The 20,663-nt window shown below is 38.4% G+C and overlaps 1 protein-coding gene across 1 annotated transcript; it reads left to right on the top strand.

Moving 5' to 3' along the window:
- The first annotated feature begins 12,556 nt into the window (after window positions 1-12,556).
- LOC123723309 lies at window positions 12,557-15,349 on the top strand. The gene has a single exon (XM_045685893.1). It carries the CDS (start codon window positions 12,557-12,559, stop codon window positions 15,347-15,349), a length of 2,793 nt encoding a protein of 930 aa, XP_045541849.1.
- Window positions 15,350-20,663: the final 5,314 nt, after the last annotated feature.

Genomic DNA, 20,663 nt, shown 5'->3' with positions numbered 1-20,663 from the left:
ATTGTTGAAAGATTTCAAAGAACACTTAAAATGAAAATGTGGCGCTATTTCACTCACAAAAATACGTACAGATATGTAGATATACTGCAAGACTTGTTGTACAGCTACAATCATAGTTTTCATTCAAGCATTAAAATGTGCCCTTGTGATGTTAATTCAAATAATATCATGACTGTTTGGAATAATTTATATGATAGGAAAAAACCTGAACGAAATATAGGAACATCGCAACCAAAGTATCATGTTGGGGACCATGTTAGAATTACTAAGTATAAACACATATTTCGAAAAGGTTATGAATCTAACTGGAGCGATGAAATTTTTATTATAACTTCTATAATAGAAAGATCTCCTTGGATTGTGTATACACTGAAAGATTTACACAATGAAGTAATAGATGGAACTTTTTATGAAAAAGAATTGCAAAAAGTATCTTATGACCCCACGTCATCATTTAAAATAGATAAAATTGTAAGATCTCGCTACACCGGCACCAGAAAGCAAGTGTTAGTGAAGTGGAAAGGTTATCCAAATAAATTTAATAGTTGGATTTTAGAATCCGACTTAAAAGAAATATGACAAAAGAAAACTTTTATTTGACCTTACCAAGCAATAGTTCAATGATGTATTTTCCAGAAAACAAATCGTCTTTATTTTCAACAAAACTACCAAGACCCATTATATTAGAAGGATCATGGACTGTTGGTATAGTTGAATTTCAATATCCTTGTACGATGTTTACTGTACAAGATCATGAAAATATTGTATATATTTCTAAAATGATGCTAATGCCGAACGAAAACCAACCTTCTTTAGTATATTACAAGACTCATATTCCAGCTACAAATTATGATAGTATTAGCCATATTCTAACCGCATTAAATAATATAAAAGAGAAAGTAAAATTCCGCTACGATGACGTATCAAAGTTTGTGACTGTTACTGTAATGGATGAAACAATAAAAACATTAAAATTATCATCCAAATTGTGTATACAGTTAGGATTTGAACCAAATATAAATTTAGCCGAAATAAATATTGGTAAATGCCCTGCAAATCTACATTTAGGGTTACCATCTCAGTTATTCGTTTACTGTGATATAATCGTTCCACAAATTGTTGGAGATGTAATGACTCCCTTGTTAAGGATAATACCATTAGATCCATCTAAGTATATTTACGGTGCTAATAAAATGCACATTTTTTCACCACCTCACTATTTACCCATCATGCGTAGAGAATTTGATACTATTGAGATAGATATAAGATCTAGCACGGGTGAAAAAATACCATTCCAATTCGGAACAGTGTGCGTAAAGCTTCATTTTCAAAAATTATAATGTATTCCCAACAAATAACTTGTCCTTATGAACATTATTATACACACCAAGCGGGATCTGGAATAGGAGTAATATATAAAGGAGCGCCATATCAACGTGGTCATGGGATTGGTAGTTTTCTAGGAGGATTGTTTCGATCTGTTTTACCCTTATTCAGTAGTGGAGCTAAAGTGATTGGTAAGGAGGCTTTGAATACAGGTGTGGGGCTTTTATCTGATATGATTAGCGCACGACCTATGGAAGAGTCAATAAAGGCTAGATTAAAAGAAGCTGGATCAAATTTAAAACGTAAAGCAGACGATAGAATAGATCGCTTGAAAATGTCGGGTTCGGGGTATATAACTAAGAAGAAACGCTTAACATCTTTCATTCCGCCATCAGCTGCTAAGTTGAAAGCTATTAACTCCAAGCTGAAGCAAAATAAAATAAAAGACATTTTTTATTAAAATAATTTAAAATGTCTTTTCCACACAGTCATTCCTGCGAATGTATTAAGAGTGAGTTAGATTTATTTGCTTTACCATCTACACAAACCAGTATAGAAAATGGAATATGGGTTCATTACAAACCTATTTCGTCTCTTGCTGACGATGGTCCCATCGAATTTCAAGTTCCGGGAACTGGTGATGATTACATCGATTTGTCTCACACCTTAATACATATCAAAGCTAAGATTCTTAATCAAGACAACTCAAAATTAGCAGCAGCAACAATAGTGGCTCCGGTAAATAATTGGATACACTCACTCTTCAATCAACTGGATGTCTATCTTAATCAGAAGCTTGTATCGCCTCCAAATAATACCTATGCCTATAGAGCTTACATGGAAACTTTGTTAAATTATGCACCTGCAGCAAAAAAATCACATCTCACTTGTGGTTTTTGGTACAAAGATACAGCTGGTAATATGAATTCAACCGATGAGAAAAATGAAGGTTTTATTAAAAGACAACAGCTGTGTTCGGAAAGCAAGGAAGTTGAAATGATTGGGCACCTACATGGGGATATTTTCAATCAAGAAAAGTTCTTAATAAATGGAGTTGAAATGTCAGTGAAATTAATTCGTTCTAGAGAAGCTTTTAATTTAATGACATCTTCGATTGATACAAAATGTAAAGTTTGTATCTCAGATGCAACACTTATAGTTCGTAGAGCGCGCATCAATCCAACGGTATTACTTGCACATCAAAAAGTTCTAGCTTCTACTACAGCTAAATACCCCATTACCCGAGCTGAAGTCAAAGTTTTAACAATTCCATCGGGGGTTCAAGGCAAAACCCTTGATAATATTTTCTTGGGCCAAGTACCTAAAAGATGTATTGTTGGGTTTGTTAATAACGCAGCTTTCAATGGCAGTCTAACAAAGAACCCGTTTAATTTTGAAAATTATCATATGAACACATTTTGTTTGTATATCGATGGACAACAAATTCCTTCAAAAGCTTTACAACCATCATTTGATGGTAACATTTTCACAGCAGCGTATCATACATTGTTTTCGGGAACGGGTATTCATTTTCTCAACGAGGGTAATGGTATATCTAGGGAAGAATATGCTAAAGGCTATTGTCTATTGGCCTTCGATCTAACTCCCGATTTGTCAGCTAACTCTTCGAGTCATTGGAACCTTGTCAAGCATGGTAGTGTAAGATTAGAAGTTCGTTTTGATTCAACTCTCTCACAAACTATTAATTGTATTGTTTACGCAGAGTTTGATAACGTTATTGAGATAGATAAAAACCGTAATGTATCCGTAGACTATAGCAGCTAGGAATACACATATGTAATGCATTTCATTTAAGTAACTATGTATCAAGTGTGTGGTTTAAATAAATAACATAAAAAATTATCTTTATGCATTTTTTGTCATTTCTACCTATTGGCTTTTAAAGATTTTAAACACTAAATGAAATACTAAGACCTAGCAATTAAAAGTACATTCACATTCGATCTGTTGACTCGGATGGTGCTGGTAGTGAATCTGTATGCAATATGAATACAATAGAAATAGAGAAATGTCTAAATGAAATTCATCCGAGCTTAAAATTTAACGTATACGCAGCTAATAGGTTACCAATAACTGTCGAAGTTCCAGCATACATAATAAGCAATTTGGACCCAGACACAAAGCCCGGTTCACACTGGATAGCTATTCACATAGACAAAAACCACATTGGTCAATATTTTGATTCCTATGGTAGACCACCATCGGGATCCCATCGTGCCTTTTTGAAAAGGAATTCACGTCTATGGAGTTTTAATACGAAAAAAATTCAGGACGACTGGACTTCATTCTGTGGCGAGTACTGTCTAATGTATTTGTGCTACAAGTTTCATGGTGATACAATGAGGGATTTTGTGAACTTATTTGGTGAAAATACAATGAATAATGATATTTTCTTGCATAATATGTTTAAACACACTTTTAATTGTTATAATATATGAATGTAATGTAATAAAATCTAAATAAGTTCATGTATCTATTTTATTGATTTTCCAATTAGAGTAGAAATTACATTGTCTAATTAACGATCATTAGCTAATTACTTTGGAAACAAGTAATTAACAACACTTACATTTAGAAAAACATAAACAAAAATACGGCGGGTCCGATACCGGCAAAACGCCACTAATTTGGTCCAGAACCGGTGTTCCTTATTACGATGAGCATAAGGTTGATATTGAAAAAAATATTCCTACCCTTTTTAAAATAAATTTTGGGTCTGGAACCGGTGAATCCCTACTACTATTGGCTACCACAATCAAGAAGACAACGCGCTTCGAAAGATTCATATTTTAAATTATTTCTTACTGTAATGTCTGGGATGTGTGAGTGAAACGACGGTTGGTTTTGGACTGATTTATTCACACATAATGAGACGGTACATTATATTAGACTACCCACATTATAGCCATACACTACACCATCTCCCCCTTAAAAAAAATTGCAAAAATCCATATTAAACTACATCTACAAAATCTCAAAAACAATAGTATAGAATAAACATTGTCAGCCTCTCACATGGATATTTACAAATTAAATATTAAAAGTCGAGTCAGACATCAAAACGTCCAAAGAATGTATTTGTTGCAGCTAAATTATTAATGAATTTTAATACCAAAAGTATGATTACAATATTCATCCCATTTAGAACTTTGAAACACTGACAAAAATAATTTAGTTACAATTAAAAAAAAACAAGGAATAATACAATCTATTTTCTTCACTTAAAATCAAATATGTCATACAGTTGAATCGAGAAATGACAAACATTTTCCAAAGATTAAATCAATAACACCTTTATACAACTTTAAAAAAAAAAACGAAGACGACCTGGCCTTTGCCAGTTCGTCCATAAACGCCCAAAGTAATGGTGCGCCCGGTGTCCCGGTCCACTCTCACCAAAACCAAGAGGCCACAAGTAACCCAACGCCTCGGTTGTCACCCTTGTGGCAGCGTCACGTTGCCTACAGCTACGAGATGCACTCCACCACCTCTTCCTCGACAGAGCCGCGTCGCCTAAAGTGACCTGACGTACCCTACCATTTTCTCCTCAACAGTGCCACTTTGCCTACAGCTACCCATGTGTAATACCTACTCTGCCTTCCCCGCAAAGTTATGTCGCCTACCGCGACCTGGAGACCTCTGCCACCTCTTGAACAGCAGATCCACGTCGCCTACCGCGACCAGAGTGATCTCTCACTTCTGCCTGTCCAGAAGAGCCATGTCGCCTACCGCGACCAGGAGGCTATCTGCCACCCTTTCCTTGTCAGAGCCACGTTACCTACAGCAACGAGCGAGCCCTGTCAGCTCTGCCTTCTCCGCAGAGTCATGTCACCTACCGCGACCAGGTGACCATCTCTCACCTCTTCCACAACAGAGCCACTTTGCCTACCGCAACCAGTGTGCTCTCTCCTTTCCGCCTTTCCAGAAGAGCCACGTCGCCTAACCGCGACCAGGTGAACATCTGTCACTTCTTCCACAACAGAGCCACGTCGCCTACCGCGACCAGTGTGCTCTCTCCTTTTCGCCTTCCCAGAAGAGCCACGTCGCCTAACTGCGACCAGGTGACCATCTGTCACCTCTTCCACAATAGAGCCACGTCGCCTACCGCGACCAGTGTGCTCTCTCCTTTCCGCCTTCCCAGAAGAGCCACGTCGCCTAACCGCTACCAAGTTGACCATCTGTCACCTCTTCCACAACAGAGCCACGTCGCCTACCGCGACCAGTGTGCTCTCTCACTTCTGCCTTCTCCGCAGAGTCATGTCGCCTACCGCGACCGAGCTACCTATATCACCTCTTCCTTAGCAGAGCCACATCGCCTACAGCGACCAGTGAGCACTGCCTTCTCTGCCTTCTCTCAGAGTTACGTCGCATACCGCGATCAGGTCACCATTGCTACCTCTTCTTCGACAGAGCCATGTTGCCTACAGCAACAGGGTGTGCTCTGTCGCCTGTGCCTCAAGAGGGCCACATCGCCTATCGCGACTGTGTATGACCTGCCTCCGCAGAACCATGTTGTCCAGTGACCTCGTATGTATCACCGCAACCCGTATGTAAAACATATCACCAAGAACGACCTGATCTACACGGCTGACATATACATAGTAAACCACAAATTTTAAATGCACAACCATATTCAAAATTTATAATTACCACTTTACTAAAATAACATAAAACTATCCGTTTCTCAAACCTACGGTGTTTCAACACGAACGGTAACAGACGACATTTGCCGAAACTCGGTGATGTTTTATAACAAAACCTATAGTATCATTTTTAAAAGTTACAACAATTAACAATAACTTTAATTATCCCATAACAACAGTAATTTCTAAAAGTATATTAACACAAAACATTTTATTTTTGTAAGATTCGTTAGTAAACACGTCTAACTATTGACGCGGCTGTCTCGCTCCCACGCAAGTCAAATGCAACGCGACCGTCTCGCTCGCACTCACACTTTGCGCGATTGCATTATGCATCGTCACGAAACGTCATCTTTGAATTCCACCGTTATATTTTTTTTTTACATTGTATGATCCAAAATATCTACTGAACAATGAATATACAAATTACATGAAATAATTAACGCAAATATTTACATAACCTTTACATTACCGAGATTATACACCTTTTTACAATTTTGACAATACGTAAATACTCTTAATATTAAAAAAATCAAAATTCGCTAAAATCTTAACGTAAATACGCAATTTTTACTGTGCTCAGTACACTAACCCGTTGGGCCACATGCCCCACTTTTTGCACCCGTGTGCTAAACGCAAACATTATTGCCAGCGGGTTTCTCCTTCCCGCATCGCCTGCAAGCGCTCCGCGTACTCTTTCAGAGTGCCGGCGGGCGCGGGTGCTAGCGCGGGCGCGTGTAAATCAAAATGTATGCAGACGCCATTTGCGTTCACAGTGCTCCCGCGAGCTGCGCGTCTTCATGAGGCGGGCGCTGGCGCGCATGGCGCGGGAGTTTCTAATGGCTCAGTCCGCCCGTATCGTTCACAGTGATATAGCGTCTGTTAGGCGACTACGCGTGTGGTTCTAAACCATTTTGATTCACCCGCCGAAGCGTCGTCTCGTGTATTCAAAGAATTTATCCGGATACGTCCGTAAATCAGCGTATAATACATAAAATTCTCCAAAATTTTCTCTTCCTTTATTTAAATCGAGTGTGCCAAACTTCATATATTGAAATTTCCATTTCAAGTATGAATTTTCCATTAATAAAAACAAATCTTCATCCATGTCTTCTAAATACGTAGCAAAGTTTGAGAACGACCTATCACATGTGCAATGACACTCGTAGCTCGATCGCCACTGTGAATACGCAGACGCCAAGACCCGAGCGCCCGCGCCCGCCACCGCACCCGCTAGTGCAGTCTGAATGGTACCACAGTGATATAGCGTCTGTTAGGCGACTACGCGTGTGGTTCTAAACCATTTTGATTCACCCGCCGAAGCGTCGTCAATCGTCATGGATATCAATACTGAAGAATTTATATCTGCAGTACAACATCGCACTGCTATTTGGCAAAGCAAACATCTGCAACATTTAATAGTAATAAATCAGCGTATAATACATAAAATTCTCCAAACTTTTCTCTTCCTTTATTTAAATCGTGTGTGCCAAACTTCATATATTGAAATTTCCATTTCAAGTATGAATTTTCCATTAATAAAAACAAATCTTCATCCATATCTTCTAAATACGTAGCAAAGTTTGAGAACGACCTATCACATGTGCAATGACACTCCTAGCTCGATCGCCACTGTGAATACGCAGACGCCAAGACCCAAGCGCCCGCGCCCGCCGCCGCACCCGCTAGTGCAGTCTGAATAGTACCTGAGTCCCTGAGCCGACGCCGCATGCTAGCCGCCTCTCCCGGCTGCCTCCGCCTTGCGCCCGGCCGTCATCGACACAACCACCGTCTCCACCGCCCTCTTTGCGATCAAACAAGGGTTCCACGAACTCTCCACATCCTTTCCTGTAGTTTGGTGTTCCCGACGTCGTGATGCACAAAGATCTCATCACAGCACTCAAATCGTTGTCCGGATATGCGTGGCATTGTTTACGTACTGTTATAACGGAAACTATCTTCGGTTTTTTAAAAAAAAAACTTTATTTGAATTCACTTAACATAACACAACGAAATTACAAACTGAAGAGACTTAAGAAATAGGATTACGAAGAGGTGTTACACCTTTTGATTTTGGAATGAGACTGACTCGCGAGCCGCTTACAATTGTTAATATAAGGTTAAAAATGGCTTGCATAGCAACGCGAGTCAGCACTCCTTCTTACAGATAGGGGTATAACATCTCCCCCCGTTAAAATAAAGTTTATTATTAAAAATATAATAAAGTTTATGTATCTTACTAATTATTGAGTTAAAACATAAAGTTATTGAGCTTAATGCTACAATAGAGACTGTTGAGTAATGTGACTCGTGATTTATAATATGAGGTTCGCGATGTTTAGGAAGAAAGCGGTAAGGGGTAAGTATTACAGATTTCTGCGAATACTAGGAGACGGGAGTTCTTCTGCATCGGGATGGCGTTTTAAGACCCTTAAAGGAACAGCTGGTTCGGGAGTTGGAGCTTGTTCTACAGGTAAATTTACAGGGTCGGCGCGAGAGGATCTTGGCAAAAGGTAAGTCAGTCGGTTGCACGATTTAATGTATAAAAACATCTTAAAAATACAAAAGATTAAAGCTAAACATATGAAAATTATGAATGTAACCGAGTAATGGGTCTCGTATTTAATTAATGGATGTTGATTTAAAATTTCATCAGTTTGATCAGATATAGATCTTAATTTTGATTTGGTTTCTAAGGTAAAAATATCTAAGTCAATATTTTGTAATTTCATGGGAGCCTCATTACTGATTACTTTGCTAAACTTATCTAGAGTACAACAAGATTGATTTATAATATTAAAATCGGGATGGATTACAGTAGCGTTAATTCTTACATTATTAAATTTCGGTATTAATTTTGTACTTTTACAGTGAGCGATACAATTATTTGGTACCGTAAGTATTCCTGTGCCAATAACACTTATTTCTAAGAGTTTTTGATTTGGACATTCAATATACAGTTTCATATTCCGTGATTGTACATAGATCCAATTATTACCATAAAGTGGTGTCCATAAGTCAATATTTCCGTGGACGAAATCGGTTTGACACTGCACTGGTATAGCTTTCATCACATTGGTCATTAACTCACTTCACAACTCAGATTCGCACTAACGGGGAACACGGTCATGACGTCACAGATGTATTCGCGCGGGTTTATCGCTATGCACTCCTTCAGTTGTAACGTATTTAAAACGTCACAAAGTCTGTGCACTGCGGCGCACGCGCCGCGGGGACTGCGCGGGTTAGAGGGGCGACCCGGGCTCGGCGGGGTCGCTGCATACGTGCCGGGCCACTTGCCTGCAATCTCCTGAGAAGAGCGGTCACCGGCGTCTTAGTCTTGGTGTGATCGTTTCCGGCTAACGTTGGCGTTCTAAAGTTATTTTTTTCTACATTAATACTAATACAATTTAAGTACTTGTTCCCGTTTTAGGGTAAGTTTTATGGCACATAAAATAAAACATTATAATGTTGCTAAATTTAATTGTCCTTTATAACCGTATTTTTTTAAACGTTCTTTATTCTTGTTGCTAACGGTCATTTTTAAAACTTTAACTTATTTCTTTTGTACATTTAAATTTGTGTTTTCTTTATTTTACATAAGATCTTATTGCTGATTTTTCATTATTTATCCTTTATCTTTATAATACGTTATTTCGCATTTTATTTAAATTTATTTTAATTTTCGTTTGCTTTGCTTTTGCTTTGTAAACTCCGTTCTGATAGTTCCACCATCGTCAAGCCGCTACGTATTGCTTTTCTTGAGTTGCTGATGGTGGATACCAGGCGGAGGAACAACGCCTTACCGAACTAACGGTCTGGTGTTTTGAATTTCCAGGAGCACTGTACGAATTTTACTGCAAGCTACAATCAAGCTAGCAATCTCCGAGCAAGCTATCGCTTGCCAGCTTCATACATCGGTAGCTGACCTGCCGTTGCGACCTCAGCACCGACGTCTACCGAATTCCTGCGGCCGCCGCTTAGCTGCCTAGGGAGCACCCAGCTACGGTCGACGTGCACCTCCTGTCCTGCCGTTCCTTGGCCCGCCGCCGCTCATCCGTCGCTGGGCGACGCCACCGTAGTTCAGCCAAAGCAGGGCAGTAATAAACGCCGCGGAAGCAGAGACTGATAGCACGTTACCCCACGACCTTATAAATTTTATGTGCCTACCGCTGAGTGCTTGGTAATATTATATATATATCTTTTGTAACCACCTGAGTTTCTTTTCTCACCTCATTAGGGAGTTAGGGACCCAGGGCGCAAGGACACCCTTTTAAGCCTTGCGGGACGGTACACAGTGAGTCAAGGTTACAGTATTCCGATCTGTCTTTGGTCATTGCTATATATCTATTGCTAGGTATAATATAACTAAAAGAATAAGGCTTTAGTTTATCATGAGGTGTAGGTAGCGCTATACTATGATACAAACTGAACTCTCTTGGAGAGACTAAAGGTATTCTTAATACAAAAACAATCTTATTGCTTAAACTATAACATACTATACTAGAGACATTTAACAATACATGAATATTATTTAGTGCTAAATCTACAGGTAATTTAAAATCTACAGGTAAGTATCGGTAGTTAGTGACAATTTCGTCATAAAGCTGTGTGGGAGATAATACGGACGGGTGCAGAATGTTTTGATTACTAATCATGACAGCGTTTGTTATGTCTTCCAACCGGAACGATAATGTTAACAATGAAGCTTCTAAACTGTTCAGGATTGAATTAATATTTGCTTTAACAGTTAATTCATTAGAAATTAATGTAAGATTTTTGAGTTTTAAAGAGAAATTGTCGATAGCTTGGTTAAGGTTGGCCTCGTTAAGTTTTATGGTGTGTAATGTTTTATTAAATTGGGATAAAACTGAAGAGGTGACTAAAACATTTTCTTTAATTAACGATGCTAATCTTTTCTCGTTATTGTGTACATTCTGGATGGCGTTATCATACTTTATACTATCATCTTCGTCTAAGGTCCCGAATATAGTTTTGGCGAGAGAACCAATACCACCTATCCATGCCCCCCTCCTAAACCTTTTATCTACCAAGTGAGAAATAGCGGAGTATTCAGAAACTAAATCGTGATACCTAACTGTTAATGGTTCTAAAATATTATAACATTCCAGATTGTATTTGCTTTCTAATTGAATTTGAGTACATATGAGGCGTAGCGTACCTAAGATAGAATTTATATTTTTAATATGAGGTTCGATATATGATATATCGATAGGTGTTATCACGTCTAAATGGCTTACATGTATTTTGAGTTCACCGATTGGGTCAAAGTATATGCCGGAGCTGGCGTTGATTGTTTCGACATACTGTTGGTTACCCAGTGCCAGTACGCTGTAAGGAAAAGGAGACGACGGTGTTATTTAATATATCTATCTTATTACCTATGTAGGTGACCTTCTACATATTTCCAAAAACACTCCAGTCATACATACACACACTTACATAACACACATACACACACACACACATAAATACAGGTGCTTGACGAGTGGTCGACATCGCGCATGACAACCGAAATTATTGACCTCTGATTGGTAATTTCAAAATTGCAACGCACAGCTGAGCGGGGGTCACTGACCGGTTTTGCACACGCACCGGACTTCAGTGGAGTTTTTACAGTGCCGCGATATACCACGCCGCTTACGATTTCTCAACCTGTAGTTTGCTTCTCGAACAGTGATATTTCTTTCTCCTGTTACTTCTACTTTTCTTCTCTGTGTTGTACTCTCCTTCTATATATTTATTGGTGTGTGTACGAGTGAGAATAAATTGTGTTGTGAATAACGGTCGCATCATTTCGTTACCTCACACCCTCACATCACCACATCTCTCACCCACCACCGCACACTACACCTACTATAGTATTAATATTGATAAAAAGGGAAAATAGAAATACAACTACTAAATGAAAAATAAAAAGAAAATAAAAACAATATTCTAATTAACCTAATTTGTAGATTCTACAAGTTTAACTTCGTCATAATGATGTTTCACATGACGCCTGTTTATGAGTAATGATAGTGTCGTCAAAATACCATGTATTTTGACGACCTTGTATGGTCCTTTCCATGCAGGTGATAGAGCCTTTCGTAGCCTTAGATGGTTTTTCAGTAGGACATAATCACCTACTTTATACTCTACGGAACGAGTACGTGTATCATAATAATTTTTTGAATTTATTTTAGATCTCTGAATGTATTCTAAAGCTTTGTCCCGGGTGTATTTCATACGATGTTGTAATAATCGAATATATTCGGAGTAAGTAGCTCCAGGGATATCATCGTAGATAGAACTGGGAATATGTGGTTTGTGTCCGAATAGGAGTTCATATGGTGAGAAGTGAGTTGTGGAGTGAATTGTAGTGTTATAGGCTAGCTGTTGAATGTTTCCGAACGCTAGCTGTCAAACTGAAAAAAAAGAATGTAAAAAAAAAAAAAAACTACTTCCGATTTTAATGGCGACTCGAGTTGATGCATTTTATTTAATTCTTCATTTATCTGCAACCCTGCTATCCTACAAGGGAAACACCTATTGTATTCCACAACATGGCGACCGTAATGGAAAATATGAAGAAAGAGAGAGCGATCATGCGCAGGCTCCACACAAAAATCGCCAACGAAATCGAGTCGACCTTGGAAAAAGAAATCAGAATTTGCCCTGAACTTACCGCAGCTTGGTTAAATCTAGAAGAGATAAACATCAAACTGTCGGAACTTAATGATAAAATAAAAAGTACGATGTTAGATGCGGATATAAGGGAAGAAGAATTAGAGAAAGAAATTCTGGATGTTCAAAAATACACATCAAAATGGCGTCTGATAAAAGCTAAACTGGAACATGTATCGAAGACAAAGCCATTGCGAGAGAGCGAAACACGAAGCTTTCGTCTCCCAAAACTAGAATTCAAATCGTTTGACGGAGATATAAAATCATGGATGTCGTTTTGGGCTCAGTTCTCAAAAATTGATGAAGACCAAAAGCTCGATGATATGGAAAAATACCAATATTTACTCCAAGCGATGGTGATGGGGAGCGAAGTGAGAACGATGGTGGAAAGTTTTACACCAAATTCATATAAAGAATGTGTTGCACAAATGAAAGCAAGGTTCGCAAGAGATGACCTGCTCATTCAAGTCTACGTAAGAGAGCTTTTGACACTTGTGTTAATGCAAAAAGACAAGATGAATATCACACAGCTGTATGATAAATTGAATGCTCAACTGAGGGCCTTAGAAAGCCTAGGTGTGACAAAGGACAAATATGCAGCCTTTCTGTTACCTATGGTTGAAAGTGCTTTAACACAAGAGTTGATAAAGACTTGGGAACGCAGTAAAATCATAAGCAAAAATACCACCGAAGAGCTAGGACAGCTACTAGAATTTTTAAAGAAAGAAGTGGATAGTGAACAGAGGATAGAAATAACAAGAAAGACTTTTTCAAATGAAGCAACTAAATCTTCAATTCCAACTGCTGAAATTTTACTCACCACTTCAAAGAAAGAATCTGGAAGCATGCCATCCTGTATCTGGTGCGACAAAAACACACATTCTTCTATTGAATGCTATAAAGCACAGAAAGTGAGCATTGAACAAAAAAGAGAACACCTAAAGAAGGTAAGAGCTTGTGCAATTTGCCTGAGAAGAGGACATCACCCAAAACAATGTAAAGCTATGATTAAATGTTTCATATGCCAGAGAAGACATTCCACTTTACTTTGTGAGTCTAAAAAGGAAGAGAAGAAAGATGAAAAAGAAGATAATTCTGCGGTTTTATCATCAATGAACAACAATAACACAACACTTTTACAAACAGTCATTGTGGAAATAAATTCTCAAATAAAAGTGAGAGCACTGTTAGACTCTGGGTCACAAAAAAGTTACATCAAACAATCTGTGGTAGACAAAATAAATGTACCAACATATGAAAAACAAATGATGACCCATTGTTTGTTCGGTGGAATACAGAAAAATCCTAAAGAATACAAGACATACAAAGTAAAGATAAATGGATTAGACAAGAAGTTTTCAATGGAACTAATTGCTTTAAGTCAAGATAATATTTGTAATCAAATACCTAAATATAACACAAAAGATTTAGAATTAGAAAAGGTCCTAATGAAAAATAACATTACTCTAACAGACAAATGCAATAGTATAACTGAGATAGGGCTGTTAATAGGGGCTGATTTTCTAGGTTATTTGTTGACAGGTGAAATGATAGAGCTGCAGAGTGAACTGATAGCAATCAGAACCAAACTGGGTTGGACTCTACAAGGAAAACAGGTGAGTGTACAAACTAGTTCAAACCTTATAAATGTGTTGCATTGTACATGTGATAATGAGATTACAGGTTACTGGTCACTTGAGACACTTGGCATCCGAGATCCAGCTGAGACCAAGTCCAAAGCTGAAGCAGCAGCTGACACCATGATGAACTTCAAAGAAAATATAAGTAAAACTGAAGATAGCAGGTATGAAGTTAAGCTTCCTTTTAAGACAAACTATGAAGTATTACTACCTAACTATGATCAAACTAAAAAGAGACTAGAGTCAATGACAAGAAAATTAATTAATAGTGACAAATTTTATGACTATGACACAGTACTACAGAACTGGTTAGATCTTGGGATCATAGAAATGACTGAGAATGATCACAACTCTGGCCATTACTTACCACATAGACCAGTGATAAAAGAGCAGAGCCTGACAAGTAGTATCCGACCAGTGTTTGATGCTTCTGCTAAAGATAAAAATGGTCCGAGTCTGAATTTGTGCCTAGAAAAGGGTAACAACTTGATTGACTTGATACCAAATTTAATACTGAACTTCCGAACCGGTGCTATTGGTATTACCTCTGACATAGAGAAGGCATTCCTTCAAATCAGTTTAAAACCGGAAGACAGAGAGTACTTAAAATTTTTATGGTACAAAGACAATAACTTAGTAACTTACAGACATTGTCGTGTAGTTTTTGGGCTGACTTCTAGTCCCTTTTTACTAGCCGCGACATTACAGCATCATTTATCTGAAATGGAAGGAGGACCGCTCAATGCTACTGCCAAGTTGCTGAGTCAATCATTGTATGTAGACAACTGCCTAGTTAGTATGGACACTGTTGAAGAGACGAGGAGATTTATAGAAGAGGCAAAGGAGATCATGCAAGAGGCCAAGTTCAACCTCAGGATGTGGGTGACTTCGACAGGCATCAATGAAACAATGTTGTTTCTATTCTTGGTTTGCTCTGGAACCCCACCACCGATGAACTCTCCTGTCAGACTGAAGGACTTCCTCCACCTGATAACATATCTACACTTTCTAAAAGAGGTTTGTTGTCTCTGACTCAAAAAATATTTGATCCCATTGGTTACACATCACCAGTGATGTTGACTCCAAAACTAATATTACAAGAGACATGGCGCAGACAACTCATGTGGGACGAGGAGCTGCCACAAGATTTGCTTTCTAAATTTAAAGACTGGTACAAGCACATCACTTACCTGAAGGACTGTTGGATACCTAGAAGACTCACCACAGAAATCCTGAAAGATTGTAAGGTAAGCCTCCATCTATTTTGTGATGCGAGTAAGGATGGATGTGGCGCTTGTGTATTACTGAGAGCTGAAAGAAAAGGACATGTGACTGTTCAACTGATTTCTGCCAAATCAAGAGTGACTCCACAACAAAAGGTAACAATCCCCAGGCTAGAATTAACAGCTGCTTTGATGGGCTCCAGACTACTTACAGCTGTACGAGAGAATGATTTACTTCAACACTGCACAGAGTACTGCTGGACTGATTCTGCGGTAGCCTTGTGTTGGATAAAAAGAGAGTTACCTTTAAACACATTCGTAGACAACAGAGTAAGAGAGATAAGGCGAAATACTAATAAAGATGACTGGCGTCATATTCCAGGCGATTACAACTGGGCAGACGTGGCTTCCAGAGGCTGCAATGCAAAGTTTCTGCGCGACCTCCGTTGGTGGGAAGGTCCAGCTTGGCTTCACCTGCAGATGGAGTTATGGCCGAAGTCTGATCTCACTGTAAATGAACAAGAGGTACACCTGGAAACCAAAAAGTCTGTATGTAATTTAGTATGTACTCAGAATAACCTGTTAGATTCTTTACAATGCTATTTCTCTAAATATTCCAAAATTATTAGGATGACTGCTTGGATCTTAAGATTCATACATAATTTAAAAAGGAAAGAAAACAAAATAAGAGGAGAAATAACATATAAAGAGTATGAAAAAATGCCACATACAAAAACACAAATAAATTGACTACTTACATTGATAGCGAGGGACTGATTAGAGTGAAAACTAAACTCTTATTGTCAGATTTTCCAGAAAGTTTGAGAACACCTTACCTGCTATCAGCCAAGGAACAAGTGGTGGTGATGATGGTGAGACAGCGCCACATACAACTGCAACATGCGGGACCTAATCAGTTCATTGCTGACATTCGACGTAGATTCTGGGTAGTCGGTATAAGACGCCTCGCGAGGTCTGTAATTAATTCCTGTATGATATGCACGAGATACAGAGCGAAGCCTACGCAAGCTCCTACTGCGCCGCTGCCTCCAGAGCGTATCACATGCACCATGCCATTCCAAACAACCGGAGTAGACCTGACCGGTCACCTATACCTCCGCGAAGGTGAGAAAAGCTGGGTGGTCATATATACATGCGCCGTATATCGAGCTGTACACCTGGAGTTGACGAGATCTCTATCGACCGAAGCCTTCATCATGACATTAAGAAGATTTATAGCGAGACGAGGGCGCGTCGATATGCTTATGTCAGACCAAGGTACAAATTTCCATGGTACTAAGAACCTGTTTTCAGAATTAAATTGGAATGAGCTCCAGAAAGACGCAAACATTAGGCGAATAAAGTGGAAGATGAACGCGCCATCTGCTGCCTGGTGGGGAGGGTACTGGGAGCGTCTAATTGGTTTATTAAAAAATTTATTACGTCGTATATTAGGTCAAGCATCGGTGACTTATGAAGAACTTCAGACTATACTGTGTGACTGCGAAGCGACGATGAACGGACGACCGCTTACTTTCATAAACGATGACACATGTGCCTATTTAGAACCTCTGACTCCAGCTTGTTTCATACAACCTTTACAAGGGAACGACGTTACAGATTTTGACGAAATCGACGCAACTAACTTAAACAGACGACTGAAATATATTCACTCCCTGAGAGACCAATTTCGAAATCGGTTCAAGTCAGAATACTTGACTACATTAGTCCAAAAAGGCATAGAGAAAACAGATCATCTCCAAATAAATGACGTAGTGTTGATTGAGACAGACGAAAAGAGAATAAAATGGCCTTTAGGTATCGTCCAAGAACTATATGTGGGAAAAGATGGTGTTAGTAGGACAGCGAGAGTCAAAACATCTACAGGTGCGAAAATCCGTCCGGTACAGAGGTTATACAAGCTCGAGATCACAGGTAACATTTTTCCAGCACATCTTCCCAGTCCTCGTGACACTGATTTGGATGACTCACCTGCTACACTTTCACTTCCTTTAGGTGATCTTCATGACAGACCTCAGCAATCCACTAGATGTGGACGTAAGGTTAAATTGCCTAGTAAGTTTGATTTATATGTTTAGTTTGGGGGTCACGTTTTTATGTTTACCTTTCTAATTTTTAACCCTTTAGGTATATGAATATAATTTGATTACTTTGCATTTGTCTCAAGGGTGATGAATAAAACTCAATTTTCATTTGTTGACAGATCTTGTATTTTGATATGATAAACTTCATTTTATTGTATAACACATAGTTCAATGATTGTATAATTTGTTAAGATCCTCCATTGATATAAATTTGTATGTAAATTTTCTTGTGTGTTGGGAGGATGTTGAATGTTTCCGAACGCTAGCTGTCAAACTGAAAAAAAAAGAATGTAAAAAAAAAAAAAAAACTACTTCCGATTTTAATGGCGACTCGAGTTGATGCATTTTATTTAATTCTTCATTTATCTGCAACCCTGCTATCCTACAAGGGAAACACCTATTGTATTCCACAACACTAGCATTGCAGTGTAAACATATCGTGGCCAATTATCTTGATTCGTATTTACATACGGTCTTAAGTATTTGTAGGAAGAGGATCGGCCATAGTTAAAAAGAATGAAGCTACTTTAAACTTTATAATAGTTTTTAGCAAAATCACAAGACTAATGACAGTTAATTAACCATTAAACTAAACTATATTCCAAAGTAACAATTCAATAAATTAGCCTTAAATAATAACCGGGTATAATTAGTCTAGGCACCAAATTATAGCACCGGAATAATAATTAATTCGTCTCCACAAATTAACTATCCAAAGCGTCTAGGTTAAGCAAGCGAAGTACAACTAGTGCACCGAGCCATGCCAGAGCCAAGACTGCCTTTCAAATAATGTTGCACGTCTTTTATAGCAGCAGAGCTAGTAGTGGGGAGAGTGGGGGCATCGAATGACGCAATCGGTGCACGTGTTGTTTACAGTTTCGCTCAGGTGGCGCGCGGGCGCCGACATATTCTTTTAGGGTGGAATGTGACCTTTCTAGGTCTCCTTGGGTTTGTGGATGGTATGGACTGGACCATAAATTTTTGATTTTCAAAAATTCGCACGTCCTTTTGAATAATTCGGCTGTGAAATTAGTGCCTTGATCAGTGAGAATGTACTTTGGAATTCCAAATAATGAGATGAAGTGTAATAGACACTCACACGACTCTTCTTCTGTATTGCTTCGGATGGGATATGCTAGGGAGAACTTGGTAAGATCATCCTGCATAGTAAGGATAAATTTGAGTTTACCCGGTCCCGATTCGGGCAGGGGACCTACTATGTCAATGGATAATCTCTCAAATGGGGAAGTTGACGTGGAGGTGATTACCATCGGGGCTTTGTTAATTTTTCTCAACGCTTTATTTTCTTGACAGAGTTTACATGACTTTATGTAGTTTTCTATGTCGCTTTTCATCCCCTTCCAATAAAACTGTTCTTTTATTCTATTATACATCCTAGTGGATCCCAAATGCCCAGCAAGTGGAAGGTTATGATTTTCAAAGAGTATCTTGGGTCTTTCATTTAAAGTTGGAAAAATTATTTTATTTAAATAGACGTGAATGTTTATATTTGTGTTATGAAATAGATATGTAAATATGTTATAGATTTTGGTGAATGAGTGTTCATCAAAAGGATTTCTGAAGTCGGAAGTAGCTATGTCTGTCGTATTTTCCATTATAAGGATTTCGTTTCTTACATTTTTTAAGGATTTAAAAATATCAGGATATGATGTTTCATCAAAGTGATGTACCTTGGTGAAGAGCAAATAGATTATTTTATTCTCATGTTTGATTTTCATAAAGGAATATAATTCTTTCTCTACGTTAATAATTTCTTCCTTATTTTCAACATTCATGAGGATTTCTGATATGTAAGGATTCGATTCGTCGAGATCTATGGAGGTGGGAATTAGTATAATTTGGTATTGAGATTTTAACAAATTTTCATTGTGTTCTTTTAATACCGCATTCGACACTGGGTTATTGTTTTTAATTGATTTTAAGAATTTGGGATAGTCGTCATTATTGGTTTGTGGAATGATAGGTGAAGGAGTGTTCATATTTTCAAGTTCAGGATTTAAATCGTTATCACGTGGACTGAGATCTAAGTCTGGACCTAAATCTATTAGATCAGGTAAATCAGTGACTGGATTTTGGATTGGTTCTAAGGCACTTGGATCCGATAAATTTTCATTAAGAGAACCGCTTTCAGGTATAATGTTGTTGTCATGTGTAAATGGAATAGGAGATGGTAGATTTGGTAAGACTTCCTCTATAGAATCAGGTGGTTCGTCGGACAAATGAGGGAACAATGAGTCACCACTAAGCAACTCGTCATGTTCTACGGGGTGGACGGGATATCGGGATAGAGCGTCTGCATTGGTATTCATCTTTCCCTTTTTATATTTAATGTCATATTCGAATTCTTCTAGTTTTAAACGCCATCTTATTAGGCGTGAACCTGGGTCTTTGCATTTGAAGAGCCACTCCAATAGTTTGTGGTCGGTTATTACAGTGAAACGATGCCCATATAAGTACGGTCTAAATGTCTTAGTACCGAATATAACGGCTAAACATTCTTTTTCAGTTACGCTATAATTGCACTCAGCACTGTTGAGAGTACGTGAGGCAAATGCTATAGGACGATCCTTTCCTATCTGACCTTGTGACAAGATGGCAGATATGGCATAATTTGAAGCGTCACATGTTAGAAGGAAAGGTTGAGTGAAATCTGGGTATGCTAGGATAGGAGCAGAGGTGAGTTTTGATTTTAAATTTTCGAAAGCGAGTTGCTGTTCGTTTTGCCATGTGAATGGAATGTTCTTTTTGAGAAGCGTTGTTAAAGGTTTTGCTAGTTTTGAAAAGTAGGGAATAAACCGTCTGTAGTAGCTAACCAACCCTAGGAATGATTTTATATCTTTAGGTGATTTTGGTACTGGGAATTCTTTTATAGCTTTTATTTTGTCTGGATTTGGTTTAACTCCATCATTACTAATTATATGTCCAAGGTATCCGACTTCCTTGCGTAGGAATTCACACTTTTCTGGTTGTAATTTAAGGTTATAGCTGCGCAGTCTG

Source organism: Papilio machaon, chromosome W (genome assembly GCF_912999745.1).
Source record: "Papilio machaon chromosome W, ilPapMach1.1, whole genome shotgun sequence".
In the NCBI taxonomy this organism is placed as follows: Eukaryota; Metazoa; Arthropoda; class Insecta; order Lepidoptera; family Papilionidae; genus Papilio; species Papilio machaon.
The sequence above is the reverse complement of the archived record's forward strand: the minus strand, read 5'-3'. Positions and strand labels throughout refer to the sequence as shown.